The sequence below is a fragment of the Temnothorax curvispinosus genome, unplaced genomic scaffold (assembly GCF_003070985.1).
Source record: "Temnothorax curvispinosus isolate PA1 unplaced genomic scaffold, ASM307098v1 QBEX01016001.1, whole genome shotgun sequence".
In the NCBI taxonomy this organism is placed as follows: domain Eukaryota; kingdom Metazoa; phylum Arthropoda; class Insecta; order Hymenoptera; family Formicidae; genus Temnothorax; species Temnothorax curvispinosus.
The window spans coordinates 261,796-279,179 of NW_020225781.1; the positions used below are offsets into that span (position 1 = coordinate 261,796).

A 17,384-nucleotide genomic window follows, 5' to 3' on the forward strand; every position below is an offset into this window, starting at 1 on the left:
ATAAACTCTGAACGAGTGCAGTCAGTTTAGCAATAGAAAACACACAACACACACACACACACAGACCCTATATACATATAAATAAGGCATAAAATTGTAACGAAATAAATATAGATATGTACATATATAATATATATATTTATCGAATAAAAATGAATTTAGCATGTTTCATTGTTATTATCATCTTATATATATTCAACATTGTTACTTCTATTACATTGTATTAATGTGTAACTATACGTTTATAAGTTGATTGCGTTATCTCTTGAATCATATTTAAAATAGATCTTCCTAACTGGGAGAACAATTTTATTAAAGAAAGAATTTACGTCAAGCCCAATTACGTGACTCGATATTTGTGCCAGGAGACTGATCACATGTTAATTTTATGTGAAACTTTTCGCTTTTCGCTCTATCTATTCTGCACGAACTTTTTTATTATTTTTACGATCACGTTTCCACGTTTCGTCCAGTTACATGATCATGAGTTCACATAAAACTTTTCATTTTTCACGTTTTTGCCCTAAGAAAAAAAGTTACGTGATCATGCACTGCCCTGACTAGTGAAGAAAGTCTGAAAGATGCCTACTCTGTTCCATCTAATAGTAGATTCATATATGTATGCGTCACGTATGTGTGTATACTGATACTTTTCTTCGATTGTTTATCTAAGATTGTTAATTTTGGCGATAATTTGTAAAGATTAAAACCAATTTGTTGCCTTTAATTTAATTATTTCAACCATAATTAAACTCAAATTTAATTATAATGGTATTCTTAATGTAAATAAAATAAGAAAAATAAAGTTTTTAGAAAAGCTATGAAGTATTATTTATTCTATCCTTTTCTCTTTCCTTTTTTCCAATACTTAAATTCTTTTCATCCCATTATTAATTTTTGTCGATTTTCAAGATTTTTTATTTTTGCAATTTAACATCTCGAATTCTTGGAAGGACAATTCTTAGAAATGTAGAAAATTCCTGGAAATACCAAAAATTCTTGGAAATATTAAAATTCTTGGAATTTTAGATAGTGCTACCTCCCCGCCAATTATGTTCTCTTAATACTTTGTCGATTTACAAAACTTTTAATTTTTACTATTCAAAATTTTGAATTCTGTGATTCTTTCTGGAAATCTTAAAAAATTCTTGGAATTTTAAATAGTGCAATCATCTTGTTGCCGTTCATATTTTCCTGATATTTTATCGATTTTCGTGAATTTAGATTTTTGTGCAAAAATTTTTAAATTTAAATTTCTAGGAATTGCAATTTTTACAATTTCCGTTTATTTCTGTTGAGAATTGAGAATGATCACGTTATATCTAAGTGAGTTTCACACTTCCCGCCTATGTCCAGTGCTATGCTTGATGCTAATTAGTCGTAGATGACTTGAGAATCACCTAATACGAGAGCGTCCCGTTTGACAACAGCCAATCACAGCCCCCGGTGCCTAGAGCTTTTCCACTGGACCAGCCAATTAGAAATTCTTATTTTAAATCAGCCAATTGGCGATGTGGTCAATTGGGTCTCTCTCGATTTAGGGGGCCGGTTGTTCCAACCTATTGGTAAACTAACTAATAGTAAAATCATATATGTTTCTGCTTTTCTTTCAAATTAAATAAAGATAGACATATGGGTTAACTATTAGTTTACCAGTAGGTTGGAACAACTGGCCCTTATTGGGTGGATCCAGGAACGGCAGGAACACAATCGCTCACTGAGCTACATAACAAAAGAGTGTGATTGGTTCTTACCTTTGGATCCAACCAATCACAATTCACAATTAATTGCCACTTTAGTCGCAGTGAGAAATTGTGCGTTCTCTGTTGGTATGTACTTGATAGAGATGTCGATATCGAAAAAAAAATCGTGTTTGAATATATTTGTCAATTTTAAAAGTATAAATCATATCAACATTGAATCAACAGTTAACATATCGAATAAAATATCGAGAATAATCCTTATTTTTAATAAAAACTTAAAAAAAAATCTTTATTATAATACTTTTGTTTTTAATACAATGAAGATTGAGAAAGAAATATTTTATGATTGTAGTACGATCGACTATGATTAATCAATTTCTTATTGGCTGAGTTCAGGAGACACAACTGTTGAGTGAGCGCTCAGTGATTCTTTATTATGATTGGTTTTTACACTTACAATTAGATCCGGATAAGAACGAAAGGCAAGAACCAATCATATTAAAGAATTACTGAACGCTCACTCAACAGTTGGGTCTCCTGAACGCACCCATTGTTTAAGGCTTAAAATACCTATGTAAACCGGGACTTAAGTAGTAAGAAGTTGCATATATGTACATTAATGTTCTTATTTTAAATATAATAGTTCTTATTTTTTCTATTAAATTTTTTCATATCAAAATTGAAATAATATCGAATATCGATAAACATCTCTAGTGTACTTGGTGCAGCAGTTCATTAGGCCTAACTTTCTTGCACAGTTCATCTTTTCTTCTTTTCTCTCCAACATGAAAAGAAAAAGAGAAAAGATGAACCGTGTAAGAAGCTGAAACGAACAGGTCCATTGTAATCTTTGAATCTGAAGTAAGTAAGCCTGTTCGCTGGACTTGCATATATGATTCATATCTTCCCTTTTTTTCTTTTCACATTGGAGAGAAAAAGAGAAAAGATGAATTGTGCAAGAAGTTCAGCTAAAACGAACGCCTAGTGCAACAGTAAGGAAACCGATAAGCGGAAGATTTGAAAGTTTCTGTAATACTGGACCCCTAAAAGCTAAGACAGCAATATTCAGAATTAATAAGAATGCAAGTATGTAGAATATATAACGTAATATAGAACGTAGCGTGTATGTACATATATATATATAATAAGCAACTAATTTATTAATTAATATCTTCAGTATTTTATTAATACAGGTAAAATTACATTAATTTTTTATTGTTTGATACAAAGGAAAGAAAAATTAAATTAGGGACGATAAATTATGCAGTCACAAATTCTACTCAAATTTTGCCAATATTAAATTAATGACCTACATTTTAATAAGTTAATTGAAATTTGGTCAAAGTTATTTCAATTTTTTTCACGCAGTTTTGAATAAAACAGCGTAGTTTCTTTAACTTTCAAAACTCAGATAATTCTCACTCGTAACGCCATAAAAACTCAGTTAATTGAATGCACGTTTTTTTTTGGCATGCTGATAATAAGTGAGATTCAACTGAGTTTTTATCCACAATCGATCGAGACCGATGTGCTTTAATGAATCTGATAGACTCGCATAAAAAGTGAGGCTATAAACCTGATGTATTGTTACGCGCGATAGCTTTATCACCAAAATAAGCATCAGGTACTTAAGTACAAAATAACATATCTTACCTGAGTATAAAATACTCACACAACTGAGTGACTCATTGTCAGATCACTTGAGTGTAAATGTGAAGCAATTTTTTGGGGAAAAACGAGATAAAGTAAAGAGAGAGAAAAAGGGAGAGCATCTCACTTCAAATAGGGCTATACATCTGGATAGACCTTTATACGTCGCCGCTCATGTGAATCCTCAATATTCGGAAACGTCCGGCCCGCCATTCTGCCGTCCCACTTACCCCCTCCCGCTCCTCGCCCAACTTGCGACTTGGTTCATCTCGGTTTCCATTCCGGTTTCCCAGTTCGTGTTTGTTGCCCGTGAAGGATGCCTTCTGCCAACCCCAAACTAGAAAAACAGGCCTCTACGGAGACCGTGGAACCGTTACGCCAAGTGATCGTCGTAATCGAGCACAAGATACGGAATCTCGAGAAGCGTAAGGTAAACGCAACGTCGCGGCCGTTCGGGCCATAATTACAGACAAAAGTCGATCTGTCAGTCGCCGTGGCTTTCCTCAACGCGGTCCGCCATGATCCCCCCCCTCGATGCCATGTGCTCGCGCCTTGATTTTTCGGCAATACGTGCGACGCGCATCGCGATCGTTTCGCTCGCCTAACCGCTCGAATCGAGCGTCTGATTCGCGATTCGCGACAACGCGCGGCCTGACGATTTCGCATTTTTCGGGGCTCCGGACGCGCCGACTTGGTCGCCAACCTCGTATCATGGCGGTGTACGGTCGTGCGTGCACGAGACCCTTTATTCGTGGCCACGACGCCACGCGCTTTTCAACGCCCTTGGCGGGACGCGACGCCGCCACGTGTCCGACGCCGACGTCCACCGAACATTCCGACTCGCGTCGGAATACTCGGAATCATCCTGCTCGACGCGGAGCCCCCGCGATCGGCGTTCGGCATTTCCCGGTTCTCCACTTTGATCGCGGCTAACGTACGTCGACGCTGCTTTGTCGCGCGATTTTGCCGTGTGTGCGTACGTGCGTGTGTTGTCCGAGTATTTCTTTTATCTCAGAAACGAGAATGTTCCGTGAAGCGTCGAATGTCCCAGCTACTTTGATGTATACCTATGTCCAAACTTTTACTTTCATATATTGCGTTGCTGATTTATAACCGTGCTTCACTTCGACAATACAAATATATTGTTTTTTTCATGATTTTTAATATAATGTTGTGTATATGGGATAATTAGTTTCGATTACTTTGAAAGAAATCAAACGGATCCTCCACATATATATCTCTTTAATTTAGGGCAAGCTCGAGTCGTATAGAGATTTGCAGAAGAATGGAAGGGAATTGAATTCCGACCAGAAGATAGCGGTGGCGAAATATGACGAGGTGCTCCAAACGTTGGACAATACGCGGGACTTGTATAAACAAATCGTCACCATTTCCAACGATGCGGTTAAACAGCAGAAGAAATTGGCACGGAGAGAGGCTCTTGAGCGAACGCAACAAGACATTGCAAAAGTATGATTTATAAATAAAATTACACGTTATTGCATATATATTGTAGGCGTGAGTTTGAGAAAATGTGTTGTTCGTAGGTGAAGGATGTGCTACTTGCTCAGCATGTCTTGGCAAGCATAAACACCGAGTCTGTTAGAGACGACTTCTTTAATGGAAAGAATGGGGCTGTACAACTGTCGGAGGAGGAATTCAAGTACCTAGACAGTTTGTACAATGAGATGATGATAAAACATCAGCGTGAGGAAGGTGATCTGACATTTGTTCAACAAGCACAAAAAGTAGCGGAGCATTACGTTGCGATTGTGGATGGGAAGCAACGTGAGGTTTTCGGCACTACTTATAATAAATTGAAGGAGATAATCGCAAAGATCAATCAATGCGGCTATTTCGATCAAGTTCACGAATGTTCGGAGGCAGCACCGATAGAAGAGGTATTTAATCAGGATATATTGGAATCTATAATCTCATGTGTAATCTGATGTATAATCGGTTTATATTTGTACAGATTACCGAAACTGTGGTGGAGACAAACATTACTAGTGCGCAAGCGGCACAGGAACCGGTCAACGAGGAGTACAGCAACGGCAATGACAGGCACATTCCACCGGAATCGATGATACCTATTCCAAATTTTCCAGTCCAAGTTGCTACGCTTCCCGTTGTTTCCGGGGCCGCTCCAGTCTCGGGGCCCATACCGGTTGTCCCGCAACCCATGCCGCCTCATCCAGCCGCGCCAGTCGACGCTCCTTATTACACGAACGCCACTAGCTTTGTTCCGCAACCGCAGCAGCCACAGCAGCAGCAGCAACAACAACAGCAGCAAGCTCAGCAATCTCAACAGCAGCCTCCACCGACACCTCGTATCAATGACGTCATAGGCACGCCCAACTTCTTTTTCTTGCAGGAATCTGAACTTGATCCACAGGAGTCGCAAGCACCTATCGTAACACACATTCCTCCCACAGTCAATGCGCCCATTCCCTCGCAAACCTTCACAAATCAGAACTTTACAAATGCGCCTGTGGGTGTACCTCAGCAGGTCATATATCAACCGCCGCAGGATATATCGCACATTCCTGGTTTCGCGAATCCTAATCCACCGCCGCCTATTCCGATGCCGCCTTCTCATCAGCAGCCGAATATGCAGTATAGCCCGCAACACCCGACTAGTTTTCAGCCTCAACAGCCCCAGCAGCAACAGAATGCTGCACAATTACCGCAGCAAGGTCCAATGCAAAACTTCAATGAGCAAACGCATCAGCAAGAAACTCAAACGGAGGTAATATTTTGGTCCAACATTAATAAATGATTTGTATCGTGTACTTTCGGTAACTCATGGATTTTTTTTCTTTCCAGGAAAAGGTTGAAAATGGTCAAAACGAAATTTCTGACTCATCTTTGGAACAGCAAAATGAATCTATCGATTGGTGTCAGATGACCGAGACCAATGATTGGAATCAGCCCGATCAACAGCAACAATCCGTTCAAGATTGCCAGCAAGCGTCGCAACAAACCCAGCAACCTTGGGTGCCTGACCAACGTGGTGGATATAGAGGAAGGGGAGGCAGAAGAGGGACCGCTAATAGCTATAATAGCAGAGGCAGGGGAAATTATCAGCAAAATGGACGCACAGGACAAGGTAAAAAAAATCACTATTTTAATACAAAGTGATCAAGTTGTCCTTTAAAACTTTTCCATAAAATATTTTCTTTCAATATTTGTTAATAAATCCTTTAATTCCGAAGGCTAAAAGATATATCGTTAATTTTTCTTCTAGGCACGTACTATCGCAATGATAATAACTATCAAAACGGATATCAGCAGCGTGCTTGGGGTAATAACGAAGGGAATAACGGATATAATAGCGGCTTCAAGCGAGGCAGTGGCGGAGGATCAAGAGGTACGCGCAACGATCGCGTTGGTCGCGGACAATTTAGAGGACAAAGGGGAAGCAATCGTGGTGGATATGCACCACGTGGCAAGCCCCACACGCAATAAAGGAGAAAGAAGGAACGCTATAGCTAGCGTAAATGCACAGTAAAACACACTGTAATGATGCTCTGCGATTACAATTCAACTGTCTATTTATGAAAAAGCTTAAGTCGAAACAATGCATTTGCGATATGAGATGGAACTTCAACGAGTAGGTACCGTGCAGTATTGCATGCTTAAAAATATTATACACGATAATAACTTTGATATTAAAGAGATTAATTACGTGGATTAAGTAAAATGTTAGTTTTTTAAATGCAGATTTAACTGCATTGGTTTTTTTTTTACCTATCGCGTATTCACATATGTATTAGGTATCTTTGAGAAGATAAAGTTTATTAGTATATGCAAAATATAATGTTGCATCTGATGTGTGTCATACAAAGTTATGTGTGACATGAAAGAAAATTCGAAAAATCTTGCGTTGGCATTTGCGAGGACTTGCGGCTTAGGATATTTCTTAAATATGACATTGAACAAATGAAACTTTGCATTTGAATTTGGTGTTTGTAATTATGAGGAGAAAATTAAAGTTAATAAAAAAAGATGCAGAGGTAACATTGTGATATATGAAGAAAAATCACTAAATTAAGAAGTGTGAACCTACCGTGCAAGTATTATTGTATTATGACAGAAGGCAGGTTTCACAGGGCAACAACAGCTGATTAACAAAGATTAGAAAAATAATTTTATTATAAAAAAAATACAAAAAAATGAGAACTCATACAAACATTTCATGTAAAGACTACACAAGAACGTATTTAAAAATAACGTTAAGATGATTATAAGTATATAATAGGCGATCTGCACGACCATCTCTTTGTCTTGCGCATCATTTAAAAAGGAATTTTCTAAGATTCCAGAAAGAAGAGGATATGAGCCATGCCTTCTAAACTGCTAAGGATATTTTTGTCTGAATTTGAGACGTAAACGTGAATCAAAATTAATTGAGTAAACAGTAATTTGCGAGCTGTAAGTGATTCACGATATATAAAAATCTATAAAAGGCGTTTTTTTTTTTTTCATATGAAGGATATGTCGTGAACATGTGCGCTTCAAATTGCTATCGCTCCTTCTCCTATTTTTTCTGGATGATTCCAAAATTCTTCATGATCGCGCCCACATAGCCACGGGCTAAGCGAAAGAGATTGCGGTGCAATGTCTTCGTTTACGATGTAATGCATTACCTGATTTTTTTTTGTATTACGAAAAGGGAAGAAACATATGATTATTTTTAAAACGGAAAAAGCGATTAGTGTGCGAGGCTTTAGCGTATAAGTCGAGTTTATTGTACAATTATTAACTAGATCCAGGGGAAGAAGGAGAGAGAGAGAAAAAAAGATGATATGTTTCTTATACTGCGCCGCCAATAAGCCACGCACCACACTGAAAAGTACTGTTTATTGTATTTCGTTTGTACATTTGTGTTTAATCACTATCCACCCCCAACCTCCCCTATCTCGATTACGTTAAACTATCCTATGAATACCTGTGTATCTTCCAAATAAAGATCTAATTCAGCCACACTAATCGGCTTATTTATTCCCAAAATTATGACCATTTTATTTTTTACATCTAATAAAATTAGCTGATACTCAATACGTTTTTATATAATTATTATTACTATTTGTTAGCTGAAATGTTACATTTACTCAACGTTTACTATTACTATTATGTTTACTATTAACAGTATTGATAGCGTATAGATTAATATTATTTTTCCAAAGATATGCGTTTGATGTAGAATAATCATGTTTATATTACACGCGCTACGCTCAATATGATATGCAGAGAAGATGTATGTGTGTGTGTATGCATGTTAAATGTCTATCTTGCACTTATTGGGTCATCCGCCTCGATTGCACCGTAGTACATTAACTGATAACACGTATATGTACACGGCTGGCGGCTGGTTATACACAACCATTCGTATCGTGTGTGTGTGTGTATGTACACTTTGGTTGACGTATGCACGAAATGCAGATAGTATATACATAATATATGAGCACATATAAAAATTTGCATGCGTAACGTTAACGTGGATCAGCATAAATGTTTGAAAAATGTTGGAGAATTGTAATCTACCGCGATTAAAGTATAGTTTTGGTGCAACAGCTACAACGGTTCGTAGGTTAAACTCGCAATCAGTTTCAGTGCGTTGACAATTCATCGTACAACTGTACTTTCTCTAAAATAATAGTTCTGCAATCGACATCAATAGCTAAACTACAAGATGCTGCTGCGAAGATTATATCGTGTTACAAACTCCAGTAGAATTCTTCAAAGAGCAGTTCAATATAAAAATACTTATCCAGCACGTAAGGTATGGGGACACAATTGTCAAAATATGGTATAGCAATAGCTGTATTATTTTAAGTATCAATAAGTCAAGATAATTTTTTTCCAGACGGGAGATAGTATGCAAATTATCAGGAAGATAACAATAATGTCGCCATTCACTGTAATGGGAATAGGGATTGTGAAAAACAACGACGAGGACAAAGCCCAAGTTACAACAGAAGAACTTCTTACTAAAGCAGATACGCTTTTTGATCGGGGAGATTATAGAAGTTTATACGATCTTTTGTCAAGATATAAGGTAAATCAAATTATCTAAAATATATATATACATATAACACATATCTATATATTCACTTATATACATAAAGCTGTGCAGCTATACATAACTCTAATATATCTTTTGTAGGATAATAAGGATGTTGAAATCTTGTGGCGTTTAAGTAGAGCTATTTATAAAATGTTTGAAATGGCTAGTGACATTGAAGCACGAAAGTTAACTTATGAAGGATACGATGTGTTACGTACGGCTCTTGACATTCAAGAAGATCACTATGCAGTACACAAATGGATGTCTGCGTTTCTTCATTATAAGAGTCTCCTGGAAGGTACAAAAGCACAAATAAAAGAATCGTACAATATCAAGAAACATATCCTGGTAAGATATTTGGCAAATAATTAATCTGATTATGGATTTTAATTCGCAATTAAAGTAATGATATATTATATTTTATAAATAACGTAAAAGTGTGTGTGAAAATGATCTCACAAATTATTACGGCAATGATTGTATATAGAATCATCTCAAATCATTGTTATTTTTATAATTTATATTGTAGAGAGCGTTGGAATTAAAACCTGATGACGCAATGCTGTTTTACCAGCTCGGATGCTGGTGCTACGAGGTTTCGAATTTGACATGGTATCAACGAAAATTAGCATCCTTCATATTTGGGGAACCACCAACTTCGTCCTTTGAAGAAGCGTTGATGTATTACGAGAAAGCCGAGAAGGCTGATCCAAATTTTTACAGTCGCAATTTACTAATGTTAGGAAAGACATATTTGAAATTGAATCGTAAGGAAGATGCGAAAAAGTATTTGAAAAAAGCAGCTGAATTTCCGGCGAGGGATGACGAAGATCAGAAGGCAAGGCAGGAAGCACAAAAAATATTAAATAGTATGTAAAGACGATGCGGATAAATATCTTTATAAACTACATTCTCTTATGTGAGATAAAATTATATATTTGATTGTTTTAACATTTTTGTTATTTAAGAAATAATTTTAGCATAATATTGCGATACTATAATGTTAAAATGCTACCATGACAGTAATAATATAATTGACATATTTATCCATATGTACTGTATTCATATATACATTTATATGTACATATATGTTTAAAGTATTTTTTACGCAGGGACCACATATGATATATGTATATTGTATATGTATACAAATATATGAAAAGTTAATAAATGTGATGGGCCAACGATTATATCACGATTATATTATATTTATTCTACTCATTCATATTTATTCATCACATTCTTCAAGTGCAACTCAACTACGTCGTATCGCTCGGTAACCGCACATGGTTTGCGTCCGTGCTAATGGTTCGTGTCCGAACTAGCCAGCTGGAGGGGATATTCTGGCCGCGGCGGCCGCGCTCGACCGCTAATGATCACTACGTGTTCGCGATATATAACACGCGTTTCGAGAGACAGCTACGTCGATCAGACACCACCGAGACAGAACGTAGAGAATACAGCCAGTTAAACCTGTGAAAGTTAACGAAAAATTCGGCATACGTTGATCTCTTATTGTTCGTTGAAAGTTTTCGGTATTTTTGAACCGGCCGCGGCCGCGCGCGTCGTGCCGCTGGAGGGGTAGGCCGTGACGTCATGCGGCGGATCGATACGGTGACGGTGACGTAGTCATCATTCGCGCAGCGAGGCTCGAGCGAGACAGGCATATAGCGGTGCGTAGGTGTCGCGTTATTACTTTATTACTTTTCGGGACTCGATCACGGCAAGTAGCAAGAGACACGAGACACTGGTCATTCGATCTACAAACGATCAGTGATTGCATGCCCGCACGATCGATCAATTACCGTAATTAACGACTCGTAAATCATCGGAGGCGGCGCCGCGGCGGTAGTTCGTTGGCACTCGCGGCGAGGTAGATAACCGGCGCAATTAATTTACTCGAAAGAGAGATTCAAAGTCGTAGATAACGGGAAATACAAATGGCTATTTCGTCGCGATGCTCACGGGTGATAATTATTTCATTGGCGGCGCTTGGATTCTCGAGATTTTATATCCGCGTCCGCGTCGTACTTTCAGGTTTCGATGTAGACGTGACTTGTGCGATTCAAATGCGCGGAGTAATACACGGCCCGCCGAAACGGCGCGGCGGCGCTCGAGTAACTCATCGGAAAATTGCGATATATCCGTGATACGATCGTTTATTCAATATAATATGTATATCGCGTGGGAAATACGCGTTTGAGAAATATCGCGAGTGCAATATTGGGATCCGTTTGCGTATTTTCAGACGATTTATCGCAACTTATTTAATCGTTCAGTGCGATTCATATATTTCGTTCCGCACGTAAAGTTGGCAGCCATTTTGACGATGCGACTTCGCGAACGGACTCCGAGCTCCGAGTCGAGCAGCGTCGCAGCGCGTTTAATTTAGTAATTAACGTTATAACGAGCCACGTAATTCGATATTCGTCAAATGGACAGCGTAAATTCGACGTTCGTACAAGAGATGAATAGTGAAGACGCGTATCTGGAGAGAGTTATTCGATCGAAATCTATCGCTCGGGCAGTTATGGGTTATGGGCAAATCGCAGGTACGCATCTTTCGTACGCATAATGGTACTTTTCTCGTGTTATTTTTTCCGTCGCTATATGATAAAATACATAATTGTGTACAGGAATATAATAAAGTGCGTGCGTGCGTGCGAATAACGTCGCGATTAACGGAAGTGCCGTACAAAGTGCCGCACGATTGCTGCATTCTAATGACTCTTACGCGCGTGATAATTAATTAGCGTATTTTCGTGAGGCAGGTGTTTCGTGAGTGCAACAACGAGGAAACGAGAGGAGGAGGAGGAGGAGGCCAGGGAGGCATCGGGCGACAGCGGAGCAACCATGAGGTGAGCATCTCCTAATTTATTTTATATATTTATTATTTGTATAGGATTAATTATTGCATAGTACTGTTCTATATTATTATTGTGCATAATGTGTGTAACATATTTAAGATTTAATTTTGGGAAATAGTCAAAACATTGAATAGAATATTTGTAAAATATTTGTTTAATAATTGATGAAGACATACGTGAAATATTTCGACACGTTTAAAATTTATAACTGTTTGGATTAGATAAAAATTAAATTTTTATTATTAAAATTTTATTTGTAAAATATATGTAATATAACATGTATAAAATTTTATAAAAGTTAATATTTAACAGAACGTTTTATCGAAAATTATGTATTATTAATTACGTTGCAAAATACTTTAATTTAGATATATTTGTATTTTACAGATTCGCGTCTTGTATACTACAACTCCGCTGCTGCGCATCATACCGGTGAGTTTTATAAATTATTTTTATTTTAATCTTGAGGTAATGGATTTGTAAATATATTGCATATACGTATAACAGGTTTTTTTTTCGATAATTATTAGTATGCAAAAGGATCATATTAAATTATATAACAAATAATTTAAATTGAACAAGTAGCAGCAATGAAATATTCTAGTATTTATATCCTTTTTATTTATTATTGTAAACTGCTTCATATCTAAATTTTATGATTATTTCTGGTTGTATTACAACTGTTAAAAAAGAAAAAAATTTAAATTAAGAATATAAAAATATTATACAGATAGATATAATGTTTTATAAATCTGTTACCTTAATGGATGAGCTAGGATACATTATTATAAATATGTAACTCTGGAATATATAAAGTATAAATTCGATTTATTGAATTCTCTGTATAATTGCCAAATATATACGATTTTCGAGAGATTAAGAACACCATGAAAATATAATACATTAATAATTTTATTTAGCTAATATATAGTGTCTCAGATATATTATAATAAAATTATTTTTTGAATTTAATACTGAGGTACCTAATTAATGAAAAATTATGAAAAAGAAAAGGACGTAAAAAAAGAACTCTCTTTAATAGATAAAATATTAACATTTTAAAAACATGAAACTTCTATTTGAATCTCTTCATGGTGTTCGTGACAGCATGATTCACGATAATGACGAAGACTGGAACAAGATATTTCTGTATTTATGAGATTCATTGCATCGTAACGCGTCTGTGGCCCGAAAACGTGTTCTCTTGTACATGTAGAATACGATGCACTAAACATTCACGAAGACATCTTGCGATAGAATGCGATATGGGTGGATTCTGGACAGGTTGATAGTACATAATAGATGCTAATTGTTGAACATTTGCGCCGTGGTGAATTTATGGCATGTCCCCGGATTCGCCACGATGCACAATAAGATAGTGACTTTGCGTGTCGTTTGAGCTCGCGTAGGTGCTACTTTATGTTTCCTCTTCTATAAACAGCTCCTCATTTCTTCCGTAACTTTGCTTTATTGCAAAATTTTTCGCTATCCGATGGCCCAATTTAAAGAATGGCGATATAACACTTGGTTCAATAACAACGACAATGGAAAACAATTAGTCTGTCAAGAAGCTCGAGATTTATTACAGTAATATCCGGTTAATTTTTTAGCTAATTTTTTTTTCTTAGGAAGTACTAAAATATAACTAATTATTATTCTATAACAGAGAACGTATTATTTAAGCTTATAATTAATTAATGCATCTACAAGTCACAAAATTATTTGCATGCCTAATATTCATGAAAAAATAACTTCTTTTAATCTATTCAGAAAGCGATATATGAGTTGCAATATAAATCGGTCGTTATTGAATATAGAATAATTGCTATAAATTAAACGGTAAATCCTGTTTGCGTGAGTAACATTAAAGTGTTTTACCCTTATATAGATATAGTTTGAGAGTTTATTTCTTTACTGGTTATAACCAACGAATTATAACGATCAAACGAATAATCGCGGCAAACTCATTTGCAACATTTATTTCGGTCGGATAATTTTAACGTCGCGAAGAGCAATACAAAGATCGTAGATTAATTTAGTTTCCACAGTTTTGATCGTTTGTGAAGGAAATGACTATAATTAGGGTTAAGTACTGGTTTATATTGTACAATGTTACTACAACAATTTTCCGCGCGTGACTCATTCATTACGAGATTAATGTGCTTGATAGTTTATTGGCGTGCCATTTTACATTGTACGCCGTAACCGTAAATTTATTATTATGTAACAAGTTTTTCGCTAGATTAACAGATAGATAAATTAAGATACCCTTCTCTCTTTTTTCTTTTGGAATGTTTTGTATATCTTACCTTGAATTGTTTTGAAGTCGGTAGAACGAAACCGATAAGCACAATTTATTACCCTTTTTCCTCGTGAAAAATGTGAAACACAAATTGGATATAAGATAAACTGTTATCTGAAAACCATAAAAGTAATTGCATGAAATTGGTGGTTTTCAGGAATCGCAGTATACGAGCGATACTCGACTCAAGAAGTTTCTTATACAGAAGATATTTTTAGTCGATATGTGTTAGGAACTTTATCATACTATTTGCCATCTCACACAAAAATATTTCTTACATATTAAGTTATTTCATTATCTTTATTGCTTAATCTCTGTATATCTGATTAAGCAATTAAGGAATAAATTTAACTTTTGTTGTGCACACAGGGGTCAAATAGACCCCAGCGTTTTTTCAAACGCGTTTTTCTAATACGTACAATACGTACAAATATTAAAAATTGAATTTTTTATGCATTTTTTAGTGAAAAAAGTCCATTTTTCGGCTTCTTTAGTTAACATATCATTTATAATTCTTTTATGTTGCAAGATATTAATGAAACCTATTAGACCTAATTTGGAAGCTTTGAACAATAGCCAGCAATTTTGTTTGAGTCAAAATAACGAATTGTACGTCTGTAATAAACAATTAAGTGACTGGGGTCTAATAGACCCCCTGTGCACAATACGTAATTTTGAAGAGGTGTGCACAACAAAGGTTAATAGATACAATATTGATATAAATACAAATGTGAATAATAAATCTGCAATCTAGTAGATCGTCATAAATATTTTTTGACAGAAGCTAAGATCAGTGCTTATGGCTAAAATATCATTACGTTTTGTGCATACAATACACATTTCAAATGTCTGTATCAATATTGATATTGTAATTGATATTAATGCAGTCGCATCTATCTCAGTTACTTGATTTTCCTGTTGGCATAGTGAGCAATTTAATCGTGATTTGCAGGATATTAGTATAAATGCGGCACATATTTTCTTAATAGAAAAAAAATATTAAAATCTGTTATGATTATTTGTCATGATGATCTAAGACAATTTGTTTTAATTTAAAACATTAATTTAAAAGAAATTTGATTTGATTGAAAAATGTATAGTTGTATAGATATGTGCTATTCTGTATTTTATGAATTAACATAACGACATCCTATACTTAAATTTTTTAGTCGACGAGACTGCTTATTATCTTAAACAATGCATAGCACGTTATCATTTCATCTCTTTCGTGTTCTGGTATTCTTGAGAAATTCGTACCAGGAAAGTTCAGTCTCGCGATTTAGTTAAATCAGAGAAATTTCATCCAGTTTCAAAGGCAGTCATAAAATCTCTACGATCTTGCTTCTCTGTTTTGCTTAACTAGTTAGCTAAAACAATCCGTGCATTCTTTCACTTGCAGTCTTACACGTTAATCTATTGTTCCGCTTCAAAAGTCCATAAGTTCTTCAAAGAACGATTGTCATATCATGAAACAAAATTAGCTCTAAAGAAAGTATAAAAGTATAAAAGTATAAAAGTATTTTTTAAGCAAGAAAGAATTACGGCTAAAAAATTGATACGTTTACGTATTCGATGCATTAAATGCCAGAGAAAAAAATGCGATTTTGCCAACACAATTCGATTTGAAGCGACGCCAAATAGTTTTTAAAGTATTTTGTAAGTTGTTATTGCGAAAAGGGAGGAATGTAGAAAATAGTACAGACGACAAATTGAAAAATATACATAAATAAAGTAGGAAATAACGTGAATGAATAGATTTTTGTCTATATTATTAGTTATTGATTTCTTACTCTGCTGAAATAAAACAACATTTATCGCAAGAAAATGTTAATTTAAAATCCAGTTTAAGAAAAAAATTGAGTGAAAGATATAATTGGTAGCTACACGGTAATAAGTAAGATGGTACACTATTTATTAAAGCAAAGTTTTTATTCTTTATTGATAGTATACTTGCAATCATCATTGCAATTAACATGAAACGTAAAATCCGTATTTATATAGTTACAGTTCTAGTTTAATAAATGATTCTTGGGAATCAATTTGTTACGTTCTATTAGTAACCGTGATTTAATCAAGACACACCCTGACAATGAGTTCTATTACTCACAATTCAATAATCGATTCTTGACAGACAAATGTGTGTGTGTGTATACGTATTAAAAATTTCTGAACCAATTGAATATTAAATTGAAAAAATGGCATGTTATTTAAATATTTTTTGGGGATGATTTGAAGAGAGAACGATTACTCAAGTAAAAATCTAGTTTAAAGTACAAAAACAGAAATTTTTTAAAATTATATTTTACATTTTTTATGAAATTAAATGTACATTATTTAATTTAACCCGTTGAGGTCACACCTCCTAAAAGTAACGTAGAGGTCACATGGGGTCCAATGGACCCCAAACTTTTTATTTAATTTTTTTCTTAAAAGTATACTATTTTGAGAGTAAAACGCAGGAAGTTTTTTTGCTCTATCTCAAAAGATTTTGATGAATATTGACCCCACAACAGTTGCCATTGGCGTTCTTTTTGATGTATCGACTCAAACCTTGAACTGGAATTTAGTTTATGACTTCCTCTTTATAATCCAATAATTCTTTAAATTTTTTTATGTTGAAAAAACGCGAAAAAAACATTTTTTTTTCGATTTGACTCTTTTCACAAAAATATTCGTCAAAATTTTTTTAGATAGAGCAAAAAAACTTTGTGCGTTTTACTCTCAAAATAGTATACTTTTAAGAAAAAAATAAAAAAAAGCCTGAGGTCCACTGGACCCCATGTGACCTCAAC

General features: G+C 35.3%; 2 protein-coding genes across 2 annotated transcripts; both read left to right on the top strand.

Annotated features, from left to right (window-relative positions):
* Positions 1–3,613: 3,613 nt before the first annotated feature.
* Positions 3,614–8,341, top strand: LOC112466206 (caprin homolog). The gene is made up of 6 exons (XM_025034160.1): positions 3,614–3,783; positions 4,605–4,823; positions 4,901–5,254; positions 5,329–6,102; positions 6,180–6,462; positions 6,601–8,341. The coding sequence occupies exons 1-6, from the start codon at positions 3,670–3,672 to the stop codon at positions 6,819–6,821; spliced, it is 1,965 nt and encodes a 654-aa protein (XP_024889928.1). The 5' UTR covers positions 3,614–3,669; the 3' UTR covers positions 6,822–8,341.
* A 398-nt stretch (positions 8,342–8,739) lies between these two features.
* LOC112466205 (regulator of microtubule dynamics protein 1-like) lies at positions 8,740–10,498 on the top strand. The gene is made up of 4 exons (XM_025034159.1): positions 8,740–9,138; positions 9,223–9,414; positions 9,523–9,771; positions 9,953–10,498. Exons 1-4 carry the CDS (start codon positions 9,049–9,051, stop codon positions 10,298–10,300), a joined length of 879 nt encoding a protein of 292 aa, XP_024889927.1. The 5' UTR covers positions 8,740–9,048; the 3' UTR covers positions 10,301–10,498.
* The last annotated feature ends 6,886 nt before the right edge of the window (positions 10,499–17,384 follow it).

Excerpts from the sequence above, each read along its gene's own strand:
- LOC112466206 (XM_025034160.1), top strand. The coding sequence starts at position 3,670 with ATGCCTTCTGCCAACCCCAAACTAGAAAAACAGGCCTCTACGGAGACC. Across the intron at positions 4,824-4,900 it reads CGCAACAAGACATTGCAAAA|GTGAAGGATGTGCTACTTGC; the intron begins GTATGATTTATA and ends TGTTGTTCGTAG. Across the intron at positions 6,103-6,179 it reads AGCAAGAAACTCAAACGGAG|GAAAAGGTTGAAAATGGTCA; the intron begins GTAATATTTTGG and ends TTTTCTTTCCAG.
- LOC112466205 (XM_025034159.1), top strand. The coding sequence starts at position 9,049 with ATGCTGCTGCGAAGATTATATCGTGTTACAAACTCCAGTAGAATTCTT. Across the intron at positions 9,139-9,222 it reads ATACTTATCCAGCACGTAAG|ACGGGAGATAGTATGCAAAT; the intron begins GTATGGGGACAC and ends ATTTTTTTCCAG. Across the intron at positions 9,772-9,952 it reads ATATCAAGAAACATATCCTG|AGAGCGTTGGAATTAAAACC; the intron begins GTAAGATATTTG and ends TTTATATTGTAG.